The sequence below is a fragment of the Gopherus evgoodei genome, chromosome 1 (genome assembly GCF_007399415.2).
Source record: "Gopherus evgoodei ecotype Sinaloan lineage chromosome 1, rGopEvg1_v1.p, whole genome shotgun sequence".
In the NCBI taxonomy this organism is placed as follows: domain Eukaryota; kingdom Metazoa; phylum Chordata; order Testudines; family Testudinidae; genus Gopherus; species Gopherus evgoodei.
In genome coordinates this window covers 3,387,856-3,410,369 of record NC_044322.1, presented here as the reverse complement: position 1 = coordinate 3,410,369, position 22,514 = coordinate 3,387,856, and the positions used below count along the sequence as shown (strand labels likewise).

The 22,514-nt window shown below is 45.7% G+C and overlaps 1 protein-coding gene across 1 annotated transcript in view; it reads left to right on the top strand.

Moving 5' to 3' along the window:
* The window catches only part of CLPB (ClpB homolog, mitochondrial AAA ATPase chaperonin), a 131,722-nt gene extending 109,666 nt beyond the window's left edge, over nt 1-22,056 (top strand). Inside the window, 8 exon segments of the mRNA XM_030556433.1 lie at nt 2,306-2,350; nt 7,154-7,232; nt 7,235-7,317; nt 10,901-11,057; nt 17,026-17,099; nt 19,729-19,848; nt 20,436-20,540; nt 21,140-22,056. Of these exon segments, the coding sequence (XP_030412293.1) occupies nt 2,306-2,350; nt 7,154-7,232; nt 7,235-7,317; nt 10,901-11,057; nt 17,026-17,099; nt 19,729-19,848; nt 20,436-20,540; nt 21,140-21,391 (915 nt within the window). The 3' untranslated portion in view covers nt 21,392-22,056.
* The last annotated feature ends 458 nt before the right edge of the window (nt 22,057-22,514 follow it).

Sequence of the window (22,514 nt, the reverse complement as noted above, 5' to 3'; positions counted from 1 at the left end):
AAATGGGTCGATTCATAAAAGGGAATTTAGAAATGTCTTAGGGCCTGGTGCGGATCTTGCTCTCACCAGGGTATTTCCCTTGACTCTGGAGGGGACACTCCTGGTTTACACCATTGTAAATGAGATCAGGATCAGGCCCGGAAAACCACCTTTAGAACAATGGCACTGATTTTGCTTGTCTCTACTTTTGATGCTCAGTCTGAGACTGGCAACAATCCACAGCTCCCATTGACCATCCGTAGAGTTGTGGGTACTCAGGCCTTGTGACGATCAGGTCCTGTGTGTCTCAAGTTGGGCACTCCAAAGTCAGTGACACAGTCTGACTGGCCTGGCAATGTTAATTTAGAGCAGGTTGAAAAAAAAATTTCCAGAACAGTTTTCCATTAAAAATTGCAATTTTATTGAAATACATTTTTTTTTGTGGCACTGTGTCAGTTTTGACAACTTTTTTCAAAAAGAAAAAGTCTAAACATTGTTTCAATAGTGTCAAAATGTTTGGGTCTGATGCAACTTCAAAACTGCATACTTGTTTTGATAGTGTCTTTTTGATTCATTTTGTTTTGACTTTATAGTGTAATCGAAACAAAATGAATTAAGATGACACTATTGACAGAAAATGTTTTGATGGTCCCATATCAGAAATTTGTAGATTTCCCCCTCGTGGGAAATTTTGAAATTTCAGCCTTTTGTTTCAAATTGGAACAAGTTATTTTTGACGTGTCAGCATTTTCCACAAAATTGAAATTCTCATAGACTCTAGGACTGGAAGGGACCTCGAGAGGTCATCGAGTCCAAAATTCTGGTTCTTAACCATCTGTAACACTGGCACCTTTGTTCATATACAACTCCAGTTGTGTTCTAGACTTACATTAAAAGCAGATCCTCTGGGGAGATGCTGAGCCACCTCCGCTCTCCATACCTTGCGAACTAAATCTAGCATCTTTTAGTGTTGGGTCCCTGGAGGAGGCAAACTGCTGCTGGGATTGGAAAGCCAATGGGAATTCCCATTGACAGCCAGCATTCAGTAGCTATGTTTTTATACTTTTACCCTTTTTCAACTATTAGGGAACTATTTACAGTCCCAGACTGTTTCTTCCCTACTCTTCTGTGTTTCTATATACATGATTGTGTCTCAGTGAATAGAGGGTGTTTAGAAGCGTGTAGGGAGATGTGCTCCTACTTCATTTGATTTCTTTATTTTTGTTACCATATCACTATTCTGAGGTGGATTTTCGTACATACTGTCTTTCCACAAAACAATACCCAACTTCACATCCATCTCTATCCACTCTTCTGTTCCACCTTCAGCTACTGTTCCTCCACACAAACGAATGTGTCACAAATAAGATGGCTGATACAGATGAGTAGAAGATATAGTCAGCTAGCTTCTTATCGGCCTAGTGAAACAAGTTTCAGGAGGGGGAGTAAATGCTACTGAATTGCCAGCAGGTAACATTTACTATGCATTAAGCACAAAGCCTTGGTCTAAGCTAGCATCCAAGGGTCTCTAGCACCCACAGAACACTTGCCATGGTTCTCCAACTGATACAATTATGGGATGAGTCATGTATGTCACACAGCATGTGAGTCACAGAGGTACAAGCTGCAACTAGAAGAAATGCCTTTGGGGACCTGGCTAGTTGTCAGGTACTCCCATCCCTGCTATCACTGCTAGGAAAGTTCAAGCTTGCCTTTTCATAGCAATATGAGCTAAGTTATAGCTGCGAGCATGAGAAATTCATTTTCTGCAATGAACCACCAGCCCTTTCAAACATAAAAGGAGCTTTGTGTATCAACCTATAAATTCTGTGACAATATTATCTCAATGCTGTGATCATCCAAGTACTTAACTTACCTCGACTTTATGATTTTTTGTATTTTTTTTTTACAGGGTAGGCATTATGTTCTCCTGCTGATTTATTTCTAAACAGTTGAACAGTAATAATGGCCATTTTATGTAGCAAATTTCAAGTCCCATTTTCATCCCCAGCACTGTAGTGATGAGAGCAGATCACCTTAATTGAACTCATTCAGAACAAGGGTAGCCAGATTTGGGATCATTCTTACGTACCCTTGAGAAACCTTGGATTTACTGCCACCCTTTTCTTTCAAAATCAATCTCAGCCTTTTGCAGTAGATTTATCTAAGCATTTCATTGACAGACATCCTTGGGAACAAACACACTCACACTTCAGCATGTCAGTCCCCTTCAGCAGCTGCGCTGGATCCAAAGATGCTATTTAAATGTAATAAAATTTGTAGAGCATTAATCAAAAATAATGTTCCTTACTTATTTCTGTTGCAGGGTTTCATTAGACTGGACATGTCAGAGTTCCAGGAAAGGCATGAGGTTAGTCAATGGCCTGTCTGTATTCCCAGGGATTGAAATTCTAGTTTAATCAGTAATTTAAACAGATCATGTCAATTGCATTTCTCTCTCTCCCCTCCACCTGCCATCACTGCCCTCTATGGTGCTGAGCACCTCCTCAACTCCCATTGAAAGCAACAAGCACCGAATAGGTCTTGTGCCTTAGCATGGGATCTAATCCTGAGAGCGAAATCAGTGGGAGCTGTGAGTGCTCAGCATCTTTCAGGATGAGGCCCCTGGTCTCCAGGAACTGAGAAGTGAAATGTTGCAAACAGGAATGCAAGGAGAATAGCAAAGGCTGCGGTCCCAGCCGCGACTCCGCTGCCAGCTGTGGCTCTGGCCACCTGCCACGGCTCAGCCTGCAGCCCCGGCCTCCAGCCACAACTCCGCTCCTGGCAGGGGGCCCACAGCTCAGCCTGTGGCCCCAGCCACAACTCCGCTTCTGGCAGCAGATGGGTGTGTGGACACATTCCATTGCAAGTAAGCGGGAGGACCATGAGAGGAAAAGTTTGGGCAGCACTGCACTAGAGTGTAAAGTGCCAAGGCAGACTAGGAGCAGAGGCCAAGTCAAAGGAAATGCTTGATAACAATATAAATCCTGTATTGTGGCCTCTGCACATGATGCCAGTGGTTTCAATAGCAATGGTATCAGACGGGAGTAGTGTTCAGGAATGAATGCTGTCCGAATGTACATGATCAGCCATATTGTAATAACCCCCCACTAAAGCCATGTAAAGTCATGTTAATGGGGACTACAGAGGCAGAAATCAAACTGAAGAAGAGAAACTGGAGAATGTGGACAGTTTTATGTCTCTTGGAAGTACCATCAGTCAAGATGGTTGCCAGTTCTGAGGAAATAAGAAGAAGAATCGGGAAGGCAAGCGCTGCATTTGGAAGACTCAAAATCATCTGGCAACTCAAAAAACATTCTCCCTTGAGATAAGACTGTGAACGTGTACAAAGCAATTGTTATCGCCACCACAACATATAGCAGGAGACATGGGCAACTTACCAAGAAAGATAGGCAAAAGCTGGATGCATTCATCACAAATGGCTGAGAAGAATATTGGGAATAACAGAGGAAAGCTGGGAAGATGAATGAAGAAGTCAGAAAAATGACTGTCAAGGCCCCTCTCACAAATAATCTACAAAAGAAGACCTCAGTGGTGGGGACATATGCTAAGAATGGAGAACGAATGCTTACCAAATACTGCCCTTCAGTGGAGGCAGAAAATGAAGAAGAAAAAGAGAGAGACCGTGAATAACTGGAAATGAACAGTTCTGAATGACATCAAACACCTCAACATGAAATGGGAAGATTTGGAGAGAAGGGCAGTTGACAGGCAAGGATGGCAAATGTGAGTAGCCCAATGTGCAGCAAAGCACGGCGTGGACTAAGGTCTAAGGTAAGGTACGTTGGAAGAGTTGTTGGTGATACTGTGCGTCCTCTGAAAGGTTCATGCATCCATAGCCAAGAGAAGGAATTGAAAGGATGAAGAGGCATTAATAGATTTTACAGATGATGCAGTATTCCTAGCAAACCTGTGTAGCATCCTGGACGAATACTACCTCCACCACTGGAAGAGAAGCAGAACAGCTGGACTAATGACAGAAGCAGGGAACAGCAGAGACTCAGGGTATGTCTACACAGCAAAATCTGTGCACAAGCTAGTTTGAACCCAGCTAGTGGGAGAACAATAACTGAAAACAGAGCATCATGAGCTTCACAGCAGACTTGCGAGCCAAGTTAAATACTCAGGGTCCATGCTGAGCTTGTACTATCCTCACTGAAGCCAGAACTGTCTTCACTGCTGTTGTTAGCCCTGTTGCTGGATTCAAGCTAGCTTGGGCAGCCTCCATGCACAGCCATTGCGTGTGGACATACTGTGTGTGTCCCAGGCAGGCTTTTAGTCATGAAAATGCATGGAGTTGAATGTGTAGGATGTCTCTCTCTGTGAGAAGCTGTGCCACAAAGGTATTTAAAGCTGTAGCAAATAGAACAGGAAATTCTGATGGCACTAAAGATTTCAGACTGGAAGAGGTAATCTATAAAGAGTGTACAGAGTTTATACCGGGTCTTTTCTCCTCTCGACAGCTGAAGATGGCTGCAGATCTTTATAGACAGCAAATCAAACAAGGTACATGGAGATCCTGCAGAGTGCGAGTTAGGAAGTAAGTTAAAGAAGAGACCCATAACAGAAGCAGCTACTTCCTTAAACAGTATGCGAGAAGGAAGGAAAATGGGAGCGTCTCGTTAGCTCAAACTTCAGAGGACAGTCTGTGAGTCGAGAGGACTAGAGTGTTTGAGAGACGATCTTTCAGGGGAAAAGTCTAGAAACAGCCCATTAAAGCTAAGATCTCTGTTGATTGTTCCAAAATATAAAGGAAAAGCTCCAGGTTGGGAGTGTCAATTTTGGACACTAATAGGATGTGTCTGCATGTGCATGCACTTACATGTTATGCTCTAGAGTGGAGAAAGGACTCCACTGGTTCAGCGACCTTCGTCAAATCACTTAAATCCTTCTGTGCCTCTGTTTACTAGACTGTGACAAGGGATAATAATAATAACACTGATGTATCATAGAGGGCAATTGTGAATCTCAGTGTGCTTGCCCAGCACATTGGATTCTTAGAAGGAAGGGGCTAAAAAGAGCTAGCCCAGAATACTATTATTTACCACAAAGCATTGGAGAGGAAGGGGTACAGAGAGGGAAAATAGAAGAATGCTCAGAGACCCAATTAATAGATGATTTCCAAAGGGTCGTCTATGATAGATGTGCTCTATACAGTAGCAATAAATCCATAAATGACAGTGTTGATGATAGAGACAAAAGAAAAAAGAATTCCAAAGTCAGAAACAGCAATATGCAAAGTATCAATACCATACACTGGCGAGGGTGACAGAGATGACAGCATGTAAGGAAGAGAATGGAAGAATAAGGAAAGCAAAGGCAGAGAATTGCAAAGGAAGATAGAATATGTTTTTCATGCAAGCCAGGATCAAGAGGTCAGTGCTGGGAGACAACGTACTAAAGAACGGCATGAGGAATCTGACACTGCTGAGGGGCATTGCCTAAAACCGTTGGAACGAATGAACTTCAGCCAAATTTTTGTCTAATGAGTAGGAGCTTCTTGCCTATGCAGTAGAATGTAGCACTCTCAAAAGAGGATGGGGCCAAATGCACAAGCAGATGTGCATTTCTCAGGAAGAGGAGAAGGAAGTAAAGATCCCAGTTCTCCTGAGGCAGACGAATCTGTGCAAATACTCTACAAGTGGCAAAAAGCAGGCACCAGCCTTTGTGTGAGGAAGTACTGTGGTTCATTCGAAGGATGGACCTAGGTTGGTTTTTTCCTCCCTCAGATTCCTGTATTGCGCTGGAGAGGTAAGAATACTGAAAGGGAACTGCAACTGGGAAATGCAGTTATATCAGGTGGCAACATGGGCAAATGGCCGTAAAGACTCAACTGTTATTCTCCAGCACAAAGTTAGTTTGCAACGGATTCTTCATAATGCTGGGCCATGTCATTGTTCCAGAACAAGAAGTGTGAATTCTCTCTTCTCAAGCTAAATATTGAAAGATTTGTTTTTCTGTTCCAAATGTTCCATCTTGGCCCCTATTAACTGACTGCAGCCAACCTTATTAGGACTTCATATGTTATAAGGCCAAGATTTCCAGAAGTGACTGGTGATTTGGAGGGCCCAGTTTCTGACACCTTAAAGGATCCGCATTTTCAGGAATTGCTGAGCATCCGCCATCTGAAAATCAAGCTCCTTTATGTGTCTTAAGTGCGCACCCAACTCATTAGGTACTTTAAAAATCTGGCCAAGATATCTGTATTGTGGTGAGCAGCCACCACTTTTGGTTGCTCCACCACAATACAGCTATCTTCACCAAGATTTAAGTTGAAAGGGCAAATATTTTTGTTACAGTTTTTTCAGTTTATTTTATTCACAGAATTCCTTTGCGTTTTTCCTGTGCTCTGACTTCCAGATGGTTCCCCCAATTGAAAGAGAGAGAGGCTCCATCTTTTCATCATCTGCCTGAGACCTCTTCACATTCTAGCCAATCTGAAGTCCCTATTGCCTCTCCACACTTTAGATCTTCCACTGAATGAGCTAGCTGTCCACATTTCTCAGCTGTCCTGCTCTTGAAGTGTTTTAACAGATCCTAAAGGAGACCAGGAAGATGGCCATTAAAGATCCCCTGGGCTTTTCGAGAAAGAGGAATTAATTGTGTCATCTGGCCACAATTTCTCTGTTTGACTTTAAGGCCATTTAGTTCTCAGCAAACTGAGGTGTAAATCTACAATGCATCAGCACTAACTTGCCGTGTAGACTCTGCTAATGCACATTAAAAGTTCTGTAGTGCACTTTGTTCTACTGTGGTTTCAAAGAGAATAGGTCCAAAATGCACTATTAAAGTTTTAGTGTGCGGTAGCAAGGTCCACACAGCCAGGGAGTGCATGGCAAGCTAGAGCACTCTAGAGTTACATCCCAACTTGCTGCACGCTAACTGACACATGTAGACATTTCTTCAGGTTCAAATGTCCAAGGCTGTGAGTGAGCTGTTACTGAGTGTTTAATGTCAGCAGTCACTGTGTTAGTGTACTAACTCATTGCTTGTCCAGATGCTTTTGAGGCACTTGGCGAATAAAAGATGTCCCAGTGTGTATATATAACTTAATTCTTATGTAAAAAAAAAAATTAGTGGTCATTAGCTCCTCTATAGAGAGGAGCTCCTTCCATCGTCTCTTGCATGTCTTGTTTTCAATCACTTCCTCTAGGTTGCCAAATTTATTGGCTCTCCGCCAGGCTACGTTGGCCATGAAGAAGGTGGGCAGCTGACCAAGAAGCTAAAGCAGTGCCACATGCTGTGGTTCTCTTTGATGAGGTGGACAAAGCCCATCCAGATGTTCTCACCATTATGCTGCAGCTCTTGATGAAGTAAGTGTTGGGTCTCCGTGTCAGAGTGTGAGCATATGCAATACGGACAGTGATTGATACAAGGGGCTGACTGGTACAGCTGGCATCTGGGTGTCTTAGTCTAGGCACCCCAAATCACTAGTCAATTTGGAAAATTTGGGCTAGCAAATAACCCCCATCTTCCATTGAAGAACATAAGAATAGCCATACGGGGTCAGACCAGTGGCCCCACTAGTCCAGAATCCTGTCTTCTGACAGTGGCCAACACCAGGTTCATCAAAGGGCATGAACGGAACAGGTCATCATCAGTGATCATCCCTTGTCATCCAGTCCCAGCACCTGGTAGTCAGAGGCGTAGGCCCTAGGGACTCCTAGAGCAGTGGTTCTCAACCAGGGTCCAAAACCCCCTTGGGGGCCGCGAGCACGTTTCAGGGGGGCTGCCAAACAGAACCAGCGTTAGACTTGCTGGGGCCCAGAGCAGAAAGCTGAAGCCCCACAGCATGGGGCTGAAGACCAGAGCCCTGCCACCTGGGGCTGAAGCAGAAGCCTGAGAAACTTAGCTTCTAAGTGCCCCCTGTGGTTTGGGGCCCCGGGCAATTGTCCTGCTTCCTATCCCTTAATGCCAGCCCTGACTTTTATACACAGAAAACCAGATGTTGTGGCACAGGTGGGCTGTGGAGTTTTTACAGCATGTCAGGGGGCCTCAGAAAGAAAAAGGTTGAGAACTCCTGACCTAGAGCATGGGGTTGCATCCCTGACCATTTTGGCTAATAGCCACCTGTGACCTATCATTGGGGACTTGTTCTCAGATGAGGCAACCAGCAGTGCACTCAGTATTACAGGTCTGGGCGTACCATGGATTTATATAATGGCATGATATACTATCTTATTACTGTCCCCTTCCTAATGATTCCCAACATTCTGCCGCTGCACATTGAGCGGATGTTTTCAGAGTGCTATCCACAATGACTCCACAATCTCTTTCTTGAGTGGTGGTAGCTCATTTAGACCCCAGCATTTTGTATGTATAGTTGGGATTATGTTTTCCAATGTGCATTAATTTGCATTTATCAACATTGAAATTCATCTGCCATTTTGTTGCCCAGTCACCCAATTTACTGAGATCCCTTTGTAACTCTCCTCAGTCCGCTTTGGATTTACCTGTCTGGAGTAATTTTGTATCTCTGCAAACTGCTTACCTCACTGTCTACCCCTTTTCCCAGATCATTTAAGAGACAAATTAGGAACGAGCTTGTTACAAGATCACTGTAGGCCCAGAACGCAGCTGTCTAGTACAGCTAACCCCTGTCTTATCCACCGTACCAAACTGCCTTTCCTGTACCACAGTGCCTTTCCAAGGACTTAACCCTGGGAAACAGCATAGTGCAGAGGTCTGGTGGGCTAGATCAGTGGCTCTCAAGCTTTCCAGACTACTGTACCCCTTTCAGGAGTCTGATTTGTCTTGCGTACCCTAAGTTTCACCTCACTTAAAAACGACTTGCTGACAAAATCAGTCATAAACAGACAAAAGTGTCACATCTCACTAGTACTGAAAAACTGCTTATTTTCTCATTTTTACCATATAATTATAGAATAAATCAATTGGAATATAAATATTGCATTTACATTTCAGTGTATAGTCTATAAGCAGTATAAACAAGTCATTGTCTGTATGAAATTTAGTTTGTACTGACTTCGCTAGTGCTTTTTATGTAGCCTATTTCAAAACTAGGTAAATATCTGAATGAGTTGATGTAACCCCTGGAAGACCTGTTTACCCGCAGGGGTACACATACCCCTAGTTGAGAACAACTGGTCTAGCTTACACCTCCAGTTAAAGGAAGAGATTATTTTGATGGGTAATCAGAAATGAAGAGGTGGAACTACACAGATTATACTGAGCAGTTGAGAAGGATAATGAATATAATAATCTGGGTAAATGGTGCCAAGAAAAGGTACACAGTCTCCTGTCCATTGCAGAAAACACAAAGAGTGAAATAACAGCATTCTTCCTGTTTCACTGTGCAGACTCTGAGCGGTTAGGCTGTACCCCTTTAACATAAATAACGCTCTCTTTAGCAGGCACATATTGATATATCACTGCACCATACAGAGAAACACTATGGACTGAAAGGAGACCCAGGAGCCTGTTGAATCTGACCTAGCTACTCATAGTAGAAAACTCCATCAATATCTTATTTCTTATTAAGTACTTGTCTACTTTCTAAGTCAGCCTGATTGTGGTTATGATTTCTCTGCCAGGCTGTGATAGCATGTCCTACGGCTTTACTCCCCTACCCATGCACACTAATCTAGCCCTAGCAATAATGTTAGAAAGGGTATTGGCAGGAATCACAGACTCAGGAATCCCTGATTGCCTGGCATGTGTACTGTTTGCTCTTCAAGGGAAAGCTCTCCTCATTCTCTGTCTTTGGAAGCTATGGCTGCACCTGTATAAGCTGATGGGAAGACAGAGGCAAATGCCCTGTGTCTCAACGAGTCAGCTTAGCCTAGAAATGGAGCTGGACAAACGTTATAGGTACTCCTGCATGGTAGATTGAGTGTACAACCTATTATGGGAGGGTTTTGAAGCCTCAATCTGTCCTCAGAGGGAAAAACTCCAAACCCCTTTTTTTCTTTGAAGGATTAATAACACCATTTTTCTTGCATAGATCATCACAGCAGCAGCTAAATGTGAAATCAATTCCTGCACCACATGCTTGACAGGCAATAACCTAAATGTTAATATCAAGCACCCAACATGGATTTGTGTCATTGTGCTGAGTATCTGCTGTTGTGTATGTGGCTGGGGGGGGGACTGCCTTGGGACTTGTTCTTTTTTGTCATTACTAAAGAAAATTAGTGTTTTTGAAAGGTTCCTATTTTAGTATTATAGGAGGAACAATGATACAGAGGAGATCGGTGTTCACAACAGAGACAATCACTCCCCTGTGCAGGACACAAGCACCTGCTGCTATCCCCTCCAGTTAATACACTGCATGTGATATTGGACAGTAGTTGCAGTTATGAGCCCTGGTTTGATCTGGCTGCGTGATCCCGCCGTACCATAGATTGCTCTGTATTGCTCAGTGCAGTTGCACTGTTAGTCTAACAACTCATCCCCTTAGTGTCCTTAGACAGCACAGAGTAACTTAGAGCAGCCTAGCTCCCCTCTCAAGCCCATTGCCTCCACCACCCACCCTTAGTCTATAATGATGATGTCCCCATTATCAGTTTTCTGTTGATGATTTCCTAACCCTGTGGCTCGTCCCCTGTTCCCCCCCACAAGGATAATTGTGCCTCCTCAGTGATCTGAAAGCACTTTGCGAACACTCATTCCACTAACATTCCCTCCCTGCCCCCATGAAGGGTGCAAGGGTACCTGTGTTACCACCATAGCACAGAGAGTTATTTAAATGACGTGCCCACAGTCACACAAGACGCTCGCCCAGGCTTCCTTTCAGCACTTTTAGAAATATCTCCTCTTGGGAGGAAGGGTTTGACACTCACATATTTGAAATCTCCCCCGTGCTTTTTGGCTCTCTCATGCAGTGTCATAGCACAACATCCCTGTTAATGCAGATTTTTGTTGTTTGTTCTTGTTGAAGGGCAGGCTGACAGATGGGAAGGGAAAGACCATTGACTGCAAGGATGCCATCTTCATCATGACCTCCAACGTGGCAAGTGATGAGATAGCCCAGCATGCCCTGCAGCTCAGACAGGAGGCCCTGGAAATGAGCAGGAACAGGATTGCCGAAAACCTAGGTAACAACCTCTGCTATATACTATAAGTCCTCAAAGGAGCCTTCTTCATAAATTACCTCTGCACGTCCCCAAGGTGTGGAATCACATGCTTCGTCTCATAAGCCAGAGAGCCTTTATTGGCAGGAACCTTCCAATGCTGGTCAATCGTGCATCACTAGCTTCTTGTACCTTAGCCACTTGGACCTTCAGGCTAGTTCTTCTTCCTCTAAGCCAGCCAAAAAATTCTAGCAGGAGCTGCAATTGGATCCTGGTGAATGTTGTGACCTCATCTCTACTTTAGCTAGATGGCAGGCACCATATCCAGAGCCTCTAATAGGCTTTTGATCAAATATATGCTATGCTTTCTGCATCCTATCCTCCCTCAGGCCTTGCTGGGTTGACACATTTGAGACCCCCAATTCCAAAGCCCTGTGCCGTGGGATGACTTGTCATACGGACAAAGCCTTTGAGCTACTGGTACCCATGAGATCAAGTTGTTAGGGGAAAGTAATTTTCCTGGTGCAGCAGCTTGAGCTCATTGAGTGAATGTGCTTCAAACTGATCCCCCTTACACCAGATTCTGCAAAGGTTTGGGGTTGTGGACTCCTCCCACCATCCTGCCTAAGATGGTGATGGAATTCTACCTTCATGAACCAATCTTCCTGCCAGTATTTGTTCCACAGCCACATACTCATCCCACTGAGGTCCTTCTGCCCTAGCTCAGTGTTAAAAACTCCTGGAGCTTCTACCTGGAGCATTAAAGGTCTTAGAAAGTCCATCCAGTTGTTTGTTTCCTTTAACACCAACTCAGTAAGCACTTCTAAACAGGTGCCTAGTTCTCTCCTGAGGTGAGCTGGTGGACCTCCGGGCAGCGTGATCATGTGATCTGAGACAGCAGCTTTAGTTGCAGACCCAGACAGTTACAGGACATGCAAAGCATCATGTGACCTTCTTATGTACGTTTGTGAAGTTAGGAATGTAAAACTGGAAGGAACCTCCTATATCACTGAGACCAGGACCCTGTTCTGTTGCTTAGATTTGGCTTCTGGAGAAGCGTCCTGGCTCATGGTCTCATTGACCCTGTTATTGAGTAGAGTTGGCTACACACTCACAACAACTTGACTCTTTTTCTCTTATTGTATCTGTTATTGGAATTGGCTAGTTTTGTAAAGTCTGCTTAGTGAAGGGGAGTTCCTTGAGGCTTTGACCATCTATGCCTCTTAGTCATCTTTGGGGGGAGGTATTTTACCCTTCCTTCCAACTTTCCTGTTCATCTGTTGGGCATTTGCCTTTCTTCTCAACGCTGCCTGTTGCCGTGACTTACTGTTGTTCCTTTATGTTGAGACCTCTTCAGAGATTCCAAGGCCAGAAGGGATCGTCCAGTCTGACCGCCTGTTTAACATAGATCACAGAACTTCCCCAAAATAATTCCCAGGGCAGATCTTTTAGAAAAACAGCCAGTCTTGATTTAAAAATTGTCTGTGATGGAAAATCCACCACGACCCTTGGTAAATTGTTCCAGTGGTTAATTACTCTCACCATTAACAATTTATGCCTTATTTCCCGTCTGAATTCTCGTACTTCAGCGTCCAGCCGTTGGATCATGTTACACTTTCTCTGCTAAATTGCTAATAACTATTGTTCCCCATGTAGACTATAATCAAGTCATCCCTTAACCTTCTCTTGTTGAGCCAAATAGATTGAGCTCCTTGAGTCCGTCACCATAAAGCATATTTTCTAAACCTTAATCTTTCTCGTGGCTCCTCTCTGACCCCTCTCCGATGTATCAACATCCATCTTGAATGTGGGCACCAGAACCGGACCCAGGATTCCCTCAAATTCCTTCCACTCCAAGAGTGACGCTCTTGTACAGATGGTAGCTGTATTGACCTATAATTCTGCCACATGGAGGATCTCATCTCAGAGGATTCCCCTTCGGCTGCTTACCATCTCCCTCCAAGGCTGAGGACCAGCTCTTGAGGGCCATACTGTATTAGAATGTTTCTTACATTACCGAAATTGTATTTTGTTTGTCCATTTTTATGGTACAGTTTCCAGTTGGCTTAGTTCTGAGGTGCACTTGCTTCCACCACAATTCTTGAACTGGCTGGGATGGTTCTAGGGTCTGTGATGGGGATGGGTGTCTAATGAGCGCAGAGCAGGGACTTTGCATTATCCCTTTTCTTGCTTCGACCTCCAAAAACTTCTGAGCTAGAGAAGTTTTTACCTTGATTCATGCCGAAGTGTCAGACCCAAGAGTGAGGATCCTGTGAGATGATCTTCAAAGAAGCAGAATTATAAGTAAGTAGTTTTCTCTTATTGAACATCAGCCTAGGGTGGTGGATAGGGTGTGTCTTTAAAATTCAAATGAACCGTATTTGTAAGTTAATGGCAGTGACTGAGAATTCAAATGTACACCTTAGTCCTCTGCTGCTCCTGGTCTTGTGTTTATAATCATAGCACCTAGGAATGCCGTCACATGATCCAGGCTTCCCTTGTGCCAGGCACCGTACAAACACCAGAACAAAAGAACGGGTCCCTGCCCTAAAGATCTGACAATCTGAACATAAGACAAGAGACACTGGCTGCTACAGACGACCAATGGGGGGAGTACAATGGAACACTATTGGTCAGCATGATAGGTAGTAGTTACAGCATGCCAGCTGTAATGACTGTCATCTTTATAGTGGGCTGGTAATTAGGGGGAGCAGTTGTTTATTCTTGGTGCTTAAACCATCTATGTGAGAAGAGTTTAGTTTCTTTTGGGTTGTCTTAAGCTTTCCGGAGAAGTGACTGCTCTTATCACACATATACAGCATCATCGCAGATGGTCCTTCCAATGAGAACTGAACCTAACTAGGAAATCTATGGAATGGCTGAGAATTTGTTCTGAGTGATCTGCTAAATCTTTGGCGTGGAACTAACAACCCCACAACTCTCAACTTTCATTGAAACCAAAAACTTTAATTCTTAGTGCTGGCCACATACGTTCTCAGCTTCTCTTGCTCTCTCTCATGTATTTTTTATCTTGAGTGGTAGGTGGCAGAACTCACTTTATACAGACCTTTGATATTCAGTCAAAATAGTAAAGAACAAGGCACATTTGCAACTGAACTTTCAAGAACAACATTTTAAAATGCCAAGTACCACCTTCTAATGAGGAAAGAATTAATTTTAATTTCTGGGAGATTAGTACAATTTACTGAGATAGTGACAATGAATACAAGCTGCAGTAGATTTTCATCTGCCGCCCTGTAATTTGCTGAGTTCTCAGCTTTGAGAGCTGCTGAATGTTATGGGGACGAGCTCAGTATAATAGATAGATAGAACCAGATAATAGAAGAAAGAGCTGCTTCTGCAGTATCTTTACATCCGTCTGTGAAAGCAGCGAGGTGTACATGTGAAGAAGCTGTGCGTGGAGGTTACTGCTTTTGCTCTGTTTGTTCAACCATCAGCCTACAAAGGGCCTGCACCAGTGGAACAATACCATGCCAAATTCATTGTTGTGTATTTAAAATCCCCCTTTTATCGCCAGCTCCAGGCTTAGGTACCACATTTACTACAGAATGCATAAAGTACAAAGTGGTCCTGGGTCTGTACCTAAAGACCCTCCCATCCCACTCAACTGATTCTCTCCACAACCCTGCTCACCCCACTCCTACCCAATGAGCCCTCCACCAGGAAAACTCCATGCATCAACACGTGTGGGCTCTGTCATAGTAGTGGAGGGAAGCAAATTCCAGAATTCAGGGGCCATCACATAGAACACCTCCATTTAACTTAGAATTCGGTTAGCTCTAGCATCTCAGCTGCCCTGGTATCACATGGGGAAAGAGGTGACCGCAAAGAGCCTGCACCATTTGGAGATTTGCATCTAAAAACCAAACCCTTTAGTTGTCCCCAGACATCTACAGCAGAACAATGCCACTTTAGGGCCCTGCCTGCCATAGCTTTACGTGACTAATGGATGCCAGTGGTACTAGCCAGGTGGGTAAGGCTTTCAGGATCCAGTCCTTAGCACGTATAAGATGGGACTTTCAAAGAGCTGACCGTTGGCATGCTTTCAAAAACTCTCCCCATAGTGTCTTTCACGCAGCAAATAGCTCAACAAAACTGCTGCATTAAATAATGTCCCTCACTAATTGCAGAGAGAGAGAGAAATGAAGAGAGATTTTTGAGCCATAAACAGCTAATTGCTAAGTGCACGTTCTACTGTTTGCTAAAGAGATTTAAAAATGCAGAGCTCAGAAACTAGTGGAGAGCCTGTGCCTGTATGTCTGACTGATCAGGTGTGACAGCCATAAGCATAACAACAGTAGACGGCGGGGTACTTTGTGTGTAATGTAATCAGCATCGGTCATGACATTTGATCCACAGTCCATAGATAATCTATGAAGGCCAGGCCAGGTCCTTTGTTATCAAAGAGGTCTCCTTATGGAGATGAATTGAGAGCTCTCTGGGATTATGAGAGCGAGGTTGTCATGGTATAAACCCCCACTCTGAACCTTAGCATCCAAAAGATGGGGTACCAGCATGAATTCCTCTAAGCTCAATTACCAGCTTAGAACCTGTAGCGCTGCCACCAACCAGGAATTCCAGTGCCTGGTACACTCCGGTCCCCCCCAAAACCTTGCCCGGGGACCCCCAAGACCCAGACCCTCTGGATCTTAACACAAGGAAAATAAACCCTTTTCCCCCACTGTGCCTCTCCCAGGCTTCCCCTCCCTGAGTTACCCTGGAAGATCACTGTGATTCAGACTCCTTGAATCTTAAAACAGAGAGAAAATCCACCTTCCCTCCTCCTTCTCTCTCCCCCTCCCAGACTCTCCCTGAGAGAGAAAATAATCCTAACACAGAGCAAAAATTAACCTCTCTGTCCCCCTTCCCTCCTTTCTCCCCTGGGGTCTCACCAGAATAAAAAAAAACAATCAGGTTCTTAAACAAGAAAAGCTTTTAATTAAAGAAATTAAAAACAGTAAAAATATCTTTGTAAATTTAAGATGGAATATGTTACAGGGTCTTTCAGCTATAGACACTGGGAATATCCTCCCAGCCTAAGTATACAAGTACAAATTAAAATCCTTCCAGCCAAATACACATTTGAACTCCTTCCAGCCAAATACACATTTGAACTCCTCCCAGCCAAATACACATTTGCAAATAAAGAAAACAAACATAAGCCTAACTCGCCTTATCCCCTAGTACTTACTATTTTGAATCTATAAGAACCTGTATCAGGGAGATCGGAGAGAAACCTGGTGCACATCTGGTCCACTCTCAGAACCCAGAGTGAACAGCAACCAAGAACTAACAGCACACACACAGACTTCCCTCCCTCAAGATTTGAAGTATCCTGTCCCCTGATTGGTTCTCTGGTCAGGTGACAGCCAGCCTCACTGAACTTGTTAGCCCTTTACAGTCAAAAGAGACATGAAGTACTCCTGTTCTATTAACCCTTAACTATCTGTTTATGACAAAGCTACAGAGGGTCCCAGGCACAGTAAGTATCATCAGTGAGCTGTGTCCCCTCTGGTATATGCAGTTGGCACAGGGTGGGTCCATGGGCTCTGAGATCTCCATGCGCCCCAGGCGTAGTGAGATCATTTGCTCTCGTATATATGACAGGCACGGTGGATCCCATGGAGTAAAAGGTCAGTGGGGGTACAAAGAACAAGCTTCCTCCCAGGCGTGCTAATTCTTTAACCTGCTTTTTCTGAGAAGCCAGTGGGCAAGTGACAGTCCTGGCATGCACAAAGGCTGGTAGTACCTGTGCGGCTCTTGTGGCAGTGCGTGCCCATGCCTGTATGAGGACTTCCTGGGGCTCTTTTCCAGAGTCCTCCCGTAAGCGTCAGTCCTTCTGTTCCTGCCCATTTCCTCACTCCTGTGCAAAGTGCCATGTCCATTCGCTCTTCCTGGGGTCAGTGAGACACGAGGCGCATCCTGTGCCCTGCCTTAGACATTTATACTCTATGACTTTGTCTCCCTTCAGATGATGTCCAGCTAACTGACAAGATAACCATCTCGAAGCAATTCAAGGAGAATGTTATTCGCCCAATCTTAAAGGTACAGAGGGTTTTATTTATTGCCTATTTCAGATATCCTAGATTTTCATCCCTGGGCCTTTGTCACTATTTATTTTCCATCACCCAGAAATGTGCTGGGTGTGCAGTCTCTGCCTTGACAACTTACAGTCCAGCAGGCGGCCTGGCAGGGGAAGGCCTAACTTGGGATTCTCCCCCATCCCAATCCTGGCCTGGCCTCTGTGCTGCTGCAGCAGAGTGAGGGGACCAGAAAAGCGTATAATGCCATGGAGATTCTGGGTGGTGCTGCTGCCCATAGGCAGCTGAGACTGGGCTGGGCTGCCTAAGTTACGCCATGGCTACACCGGTTCCAGAACAGCCCAGAGTCGCGCTCCTTGTAACAACACAGCGGGAGTGAGCTTTAGGGAGGGCTTTGGACTGAAGCGGGATCTAGGGTGCGGAGTGGACCATAGTGAGGCAGGAACCCTCGAAGCAGCCAGGCCTGAGGCGATGATCTTATCATCCACTCCCATTTCAATACAGCCAGGCCTCAGGGAGAGGGTGAGCTTGGGCTTTATGTGGCGTGCAGGAGCCGGTCAGGGAAGGCATGTGCTCACAATGGCCTCCTCCAAAGATGGCTTCAGTGTTGCTGCTGGGTTGGCCAGAAGAAAGCCACTGGCAGGTTCCCCCGGGTTCTCTGACTTGTCTCATTTCCACCAGTCTATGGAGCAGGAACACAAAAGCTTCTTCCTCTCCCCAAGCCTTCATGGCCCGCTGTGAAAGGCCCCAAGGAGTGAGTGGCAAGGAGCTCTGATTATTTGTAGCGCCCTTGACTCAATTCTTGTGGGCGCTGCAGGTGCGGGTCTGAGTCTGGAGGGGTGTGAGTGAAGGGAGACGGGAGGCTTTGCCTGCTGGTACAGAGAAGGTGTTCCAGGCATGGAGGGAGGCATGGGGAAGGCACTGAGATGATTATGGAAGGAGAGGACAAATGGGGGCATGTGGCATCACTGGCAAAAGGGGAGAAGTGATAAGAGACCAGATCAGTGATGTAAGCCAGGGTAGCCTTTAAATTTAAGCTTGATGCAGTGGATAATGGGCACCCCGCCCCAATCCAACTAACCAACATTGTGTGGTTTTATATACAGGACTACGGCAAATAACCCCCATCCCTCACTCATCAGGAAAGCCTGTTAGAGCCCTGCTACCAACAACTGTCTTTAAGCCAGTGTGGGTCTGTTCTCAGTATGGACAAGGCCAAATTGGGGAGCTGAGTCTCACGCCCAATGCCACGAAAACATAGCAGTAATGTTACCCTCCATGCGGTGTCACACCCACATGTTCAGACACAGTGTCTCTCTCTCACACACACGCGTGCACACCGCTCCTGGTACTGAGGGGTTAACTTGTCGGTGGAGGAGGTTCTGCTGCTGCTGCCACAAGCAGTGAGTGTATGTGAGCCGGTTAATGGATGGCAGCAGAACTCCCAATTGAATTACAGCCCAGTATTCAATCACCAATGTAACGGCCGTGCACAGAATTGACATGTTCCAATATATATATATATAAAAAACACATGTAATGTGTCAGAATGACAAATCCTGGAGCTTAGCTTCTGTTCTTTTGCTCTTACGCTTCTTTAAGAAGTTTCTAAGGCAGCTCTGCCTGCTGCCGGACTTGCCCTTCCAACACAAACAAGGAGCTTTGCCTTCACTGCAGATGGCACATTCCTGTGTAGAGGTGGAATCAAATCACCTCTTGCTGACCAGAGTATCATAGAAGTTAGAGATGATAGATGAGTCCATTTCATATTCCCAGACAGCACAGGATCGTTCCAAGAGCAGATTCTTCAGTGCTTCTGTCTAGTTTTAAAGATGAGACCATTTTCCACAGCACCTCGCAGGCACTGGAAGTTTCACTGACCCAGCTCTGTGCCACATAAATCTGCTATTAATAACAACACTTAACGATGGCATGGGTGTTACATCTTCAGAGAACTGTACAAACCGGAAGGCACCTTCACAACCCACACGTCAGGTAGAGCAATATTTGTTTAAAGCTGGAGGGGAAAATGAGATCAAAGCCGCCTCTAATCTTGAGTGCCTGCAATTTTTAGGCACCCGTCTTGAGACGCTCAGAGCTTGAGGTTCAAAGCACCCACAGTTTTCATAGAATCATAGAATATCAGGGTTGGAAGGGACCGGAAGGAGGTATCTAGTCCAACCACCTGCGCAAAGCATTAGCAGGAGCTGTGGTGCAGGAGTCTCAGATCAGACTCTCAGAACCACAGGCACCCAAATCAGTGGGCACTTAGGAAAAATTGGGCCTAAGTGGCTTGCACAATGATACAAGTGAGTGTCAGAGCGAACTTAGAAACATGGAGATTTTCAGTCCCTTCCTGTGCTGCTTCTAGACCTATGAATTCCTCACCTTAGCACCCAAGCATCAGTGCGTGAGAGGCTCTCAATGGTGGGGATCTGGCATTTCTGGTGCATGCACTTGACGCAATGGTTACTAGCCACATGTTGTGTCGTGGGATGCAGTGTAAAGAGCAGTCTGTAGGCAGGCGTGATTTCCTAGGGATCTCCTCTTCTAGTGCCAGTGGCTATCCAGAGTGTCCTGCAGCTTGGATTTCCTGCCTGCTGCTCCTGATCTTTGCCCTTTCTCCTCGGCAGGCTCACTTCCGAAGAGATGAGTTTCTGGGAAGGATCAACGAGATTGTTTATTTTCTCCCCTTCTGTCACTCGGAGCTGATCCAGCTCGTCAGCAAGGAGCTGAGCTTTTGGGCCAAGAGGGTAAACCAGACCATTGCTGAATGTGTTGCTTTGGGGTTCACCTTCCCCTTAATCCCTACTCAGCGGGGGCCCTGACCAGACTTTTGTCCTATAACCTTCATGTGCCAGTGTGGACTAGTTCACAGGCATGACCCCTCTCTCCTCCTTGCCACGCTGCAGCAGAGCAGCGTGGGTTCCCTAAAGCATCATGCGCTTCCTGGATCTTATCAGAGTAACTTGCTGCTCTGCTTGCACACGGAGCTGAGTTGCAAGAGCTTGTGGGTGGTGGATTCTGGGGGTGTGGGTGCGGAGTATGTGTTACGCATCATTAGCTCTATCATCAAATGAGAGCGGGGTACCTGGGTAGTTACATTATATGCCTGTGCGGCTCAGGACCCTCCAGGCCAGGCAGACACCCATGACCCACAACCCATGTTACACAGTTTCAGTTTTGTCTCAACCAGAGGCTCTGACTGGGTGGTAACCTCAGCATCCCTCCATGCCAATGCTCAGTGTGGCCTTGGCCTCCAGATAATCATGTCCTGGAGCAGGAGAGTACCTGGAGCCAACTGGGCAGTTTAACATGCTCTCCCTTTCTCATCCTGCAGGCCAAAGTAAGACACAACATCACTTTGGTGTGGGACAGGGAGGTGATGGATGTGCTGGCAGACGGCTACAATCTGCACTATGGCGCCCGGTCTATTAAACATGAGGTAAGGCATGATGTGCTACCTTGCCCTGTCCATCTGCATTCTGCACCCAGCAGCACAGGTTTCCTCTTGCACACCAGCCTGCGTTCTGGACAGGCCACGTGTGTTACACACGATCTGCTTGGGAAAGGCCGGAGAGAGGCAGGAAACTCTTCATTGGGATTATTGTTTGTATCTTTCCTGTGAAGAGAAGCTCCTTCAGTGACCATGAGTCTGAGGGAGAGAAAATAATGACTGATAGTTTTGAAAACACACAGATACACACCTCTCTCTTGGTCTTGCATTTGTTTTTACTCTGACACCCGTTAAAGTCACAAAGAGATTACTCGATTGAAGGGTTCCAGGCGTAAGGGGTTCAGAAGCAGCTGGAGCCATTTGGCATTCAGGGTGCATACTGCATTCACCCAACAAAGCAGTTCTTGTTCACTTCCCCCAACTCTCAGCCCAGTGAGTGGTGGTTTGCTCTGATCCTAGGAGTTAGAGATGAAAGAGAACCATTTGAGGTAATCCGCTGTGTCCCCTGCAGATGCCAGGTTGTTCCCTACCAGGCCAATCTAAGAGGGCAGAAGTTTTGCTAATGGGGGGTGTTTTCCTTCCCGCAGGTAGAGCGTCGTGTTGTGAACCAATTAGCTGCCGCTTATGAGCAGGACCTTCTGCCAAGAGGCTGCACCTTGCGAATCACAGTGGACGATTCGGACAAACAGCTGCTGAAAACCAAGGACAGCTCCTCCCCTGAGGAGGAGGAGAAGAAGGCCCCGACGCTGCGGCTGGAGATAGTTGAGAAGGACAGCAAAAGCCGAAAACTGGACATCCAGGCTCCAGTGAGCCCTGATGAAATCTCCTTTATGTTATAGCCACAGGGAACGTCTCGCACACCACACTCAGCCAAAGCAGCCCACGGCGGCACACTTCCAGTTGTACTGGTCATGAATAAAATAACCACGAGACACGGAATTTGCAAAATGGCCCATCAGTGAGTAAGGACAATGGTGATGGATCCCAGCCCCCGGAACCGGAGGGTGGGGTTCTGGAAGGTGACGCTTTCTTTGTTTTGTTATTGACTCTCCTAGGCAGGAGAGACCATAGGCTAACTCTCCTGTGTCTGCACTGAGTCAGGGTCGGACACCTCCATCACAGGCAAGAATCCTATCCACTGTCCTAGTGACATGCCGTGCTGCCATTCGGTTTACCTGAAGGATGTGGAGAGGGGGTAGATATATTGCAGTGTGGAAACTCTTCAAGTCCGAGGAAGTATGTAGGGGTTTTCAAAGAGGAAGTTAAGGCACATCCCAAGTCAGACCAGCTGTAGCGAGTTTGGCTCTGGTAAGGATTTCTGGAGAGAACAGGGGTGTATGCACCGCTAACTGCAGAATGTGCGGGGATGGCTTTGCAGCTGAGAGGAGCCATGTCAGATGGTTAGCTGTGTGACGGCTTGGTTTTCACAGTCCCCGTGTGCTCCCCGGCCCCATGGGCTTCAGACACAACCTTTAATTTATTTCAATAAAATTCAAAATCTTCATATGGCATTCTGCTTCCTAACAAGGGTGGAGGGATTGCAATTGGTAGGAAGGAAATGGGAATTTCCCCTCTCTTATGGACAGGAGAAAGTGGTGTAATGGTGGACTACAGTAACTTACCTGTCTGTGAAACCCCTCCCTTGCCGGCTCTCAGATGGGAACCATGAATAATAGAGACGAGTTTCCATCTTTCAGTCCTGACCTGGTGAGATCATGGTATAAACCCAGTCACTGAATGCTGATGCTGTTCCTCACACTTCTGTCTCTCTGCTGCTGGCTAGGTGGGCTCTGCTCTGCAGCTCTACTTTCTGGCAAATATTCAATATTTCAGGGTTAACCTAAACGTCTTAGCTGTCTGCGATGTCAGAGCTCAGAGCAAAGTTCCCCGGGCCAGACAAATTGAAAGATGCATTGTCTGTTACAAGTAAAAATTGGATTTGTTCCCTGAGCGATTGTAAGG